This window comes from Verticillium alfalfae, genomic scaffold (assembly GCF_000150825.1).
Source record: "Verticillium alfalfae VaMs.102 supercont1.10 genomic scaffold, whole genome shotgun sequence".
In the NCBI taxonomy this organism is placed as follows: Eukaryota; Fungi; Ascomycota; class Sordariomycetes; order Glomerellales; family Plectosphaerellaceae; genus Verticillium; species Verticillium alfalfae.
In genome coordinates, this window is record NW_003315029.1 from 1,280,441 (window position 1) to 1,282,024 (window position 1,584).

At 49.9% G+C, this 1,584-nt stretch overlaps 1 protein-coding gene across 1 annotated transcript; it reads right to left on the reverse strand.

Moving 5' to 3' along the window:
• Positions 1 to 49: 49 nt before the first annotated feature.
• Positions 50 to 537, reverse strand: VDBG_07836 (conserved hypothetical protein; the record flags this gene model as incomplete). Its single annotated transcript, XM_003002331.1, has 2 exons — positions 50 to 100; positions 184 to 537. The coding sequence occupies 2 exons, from the start codon at positions 535 to 537 to the stop codon at positions 50 to 52; spliced, it is 405 nt and encodes a 134-aa protein (XP_003002377.1).
• Between the last annotated feature and the right edge of the window lie 1,047 nt (positions 538 to 1,584).

The window sequence follows — 1,584 nt, forward strand, 5'->3', positions numbered from 1 at the left end:
CAGTAAACGGTAGGCTCTGCGCGAGTATAATTACGAGAAGTTCTTCTGCTTAAATAACAGCATAATCACGAGTATTGCAAAGCATTGTGCTTCGGCTAGGCTAGACCTCAGCTTTTGTCAACGGAACCTTGGAAGCAGCGAGGGCTACTGAACCGCATCTACTAATAGATTCTCGCCCCTTACGAGTCGCCACATGTTTGACGCTTCAACGATCTCACTGCAGTCCTGAAATACCCATCTCCACTTGGCGTAAAGCTGCGGTGTCACCTCCCAGCTCTCCATCAAATGAGGCTCACCCCAGAGAATGAGACCGTTGTCGAAGAAGATGGTTGCGCTGTTGTGCTCCCTCCACAGGCTCGATATGGGCATTATGATCTCGAGGCTAGAATCCACGCGTGCGGGTTCTACATTAGATGATGTACCGACAATGTCCACAAAGAAGCTCTGATGATCGAACGAAGATTGACGCCGGATAAGATTGTCTCGCATCTTAGGGAATGGGAAAACCTCCATCCATGTGGGGTGCGGAGAGTTCATTTGGAGTTGCGTAGGAAAGAGACCAGGTGGCATATTTGATACTGTTGGTCGTACCACCGCGATAGCACATTCGGCAGCGCTCTTGGTGGGCCGTGGCAAGATCGGAATTCCACTTGTATCAATAAAGACAGAAAGGCGGCGCAATGCTTGTTTGTTCGAGACGATAGCTCGACAAACATTATAAGCGATGAGACTGATTAGTTTATGATCTGCGGGCAGAGGGATCTCGCTGCTGTGGGAGACGGGCTCCGGTTCTTGGCTCGGCTGTGCTCGTCGGTTAACAGAAGTCCCTTGCACCGAGGCTACGTTCTCGAGGGCTCGCCATCGATGGACGTGGAACGGACGTTTCGAGGTCAAAGTATTGGCATTCTCCTGGCTTCTCAGACGCTCTCCTGCGGCTGGGGTAAATTCCGTGTAATACCATCAATGAGCGCGGCGAACTGGGGACTTACTCCGTGCTCTCTGGTTTCACCGGTTATTCTCCTTCCTCCGCTCCTTTCGATCATCGACTGAGCCTCCTTGAACATCCATCGCCGTCTTAACCCTGTTACAGCACGATATTCCAAGCTCAGTAAGCAAGCATTACGAGAATGTAGGCAGATGAAAAGGGGAATTTGCCCTCGCTTTCATTGCTTCAAGGAAGCCATGAATTCCACCGATCACTGGGTTACTAGTCCCAAAGTGGTAAATTCTATCATTCAGGCTTTCGCGATCATTGGCTTAGATTGGTAGTAAGAAAAGTGTAAAGGAGGTTAGTCACGTAAAGACTCGCAGATCGCCTTGGAAGTGTTATGACCTGGCAGCTTCCGAAGGAGGAACACTGTCAGAGGGTTAGGGTTGCTATTAACAGAAGTTTAGGTTGTGACTCTGGGACCATATAGTGTCGTAAGGCGTTGCGTACTTAGGGTTAGGGTTAGGGTTAGGGTTAGGGTTAGGGTTAGGGTTAGGGTTAGGGTTAGGGTTAGGGTTAGGGTTAGGGTTAGGGTTAGGGTTAGGGTTAGGGTTAGGGTTAGGGTTAGGGTTAGGGTTAGGGTTAGGGTTAGGGTT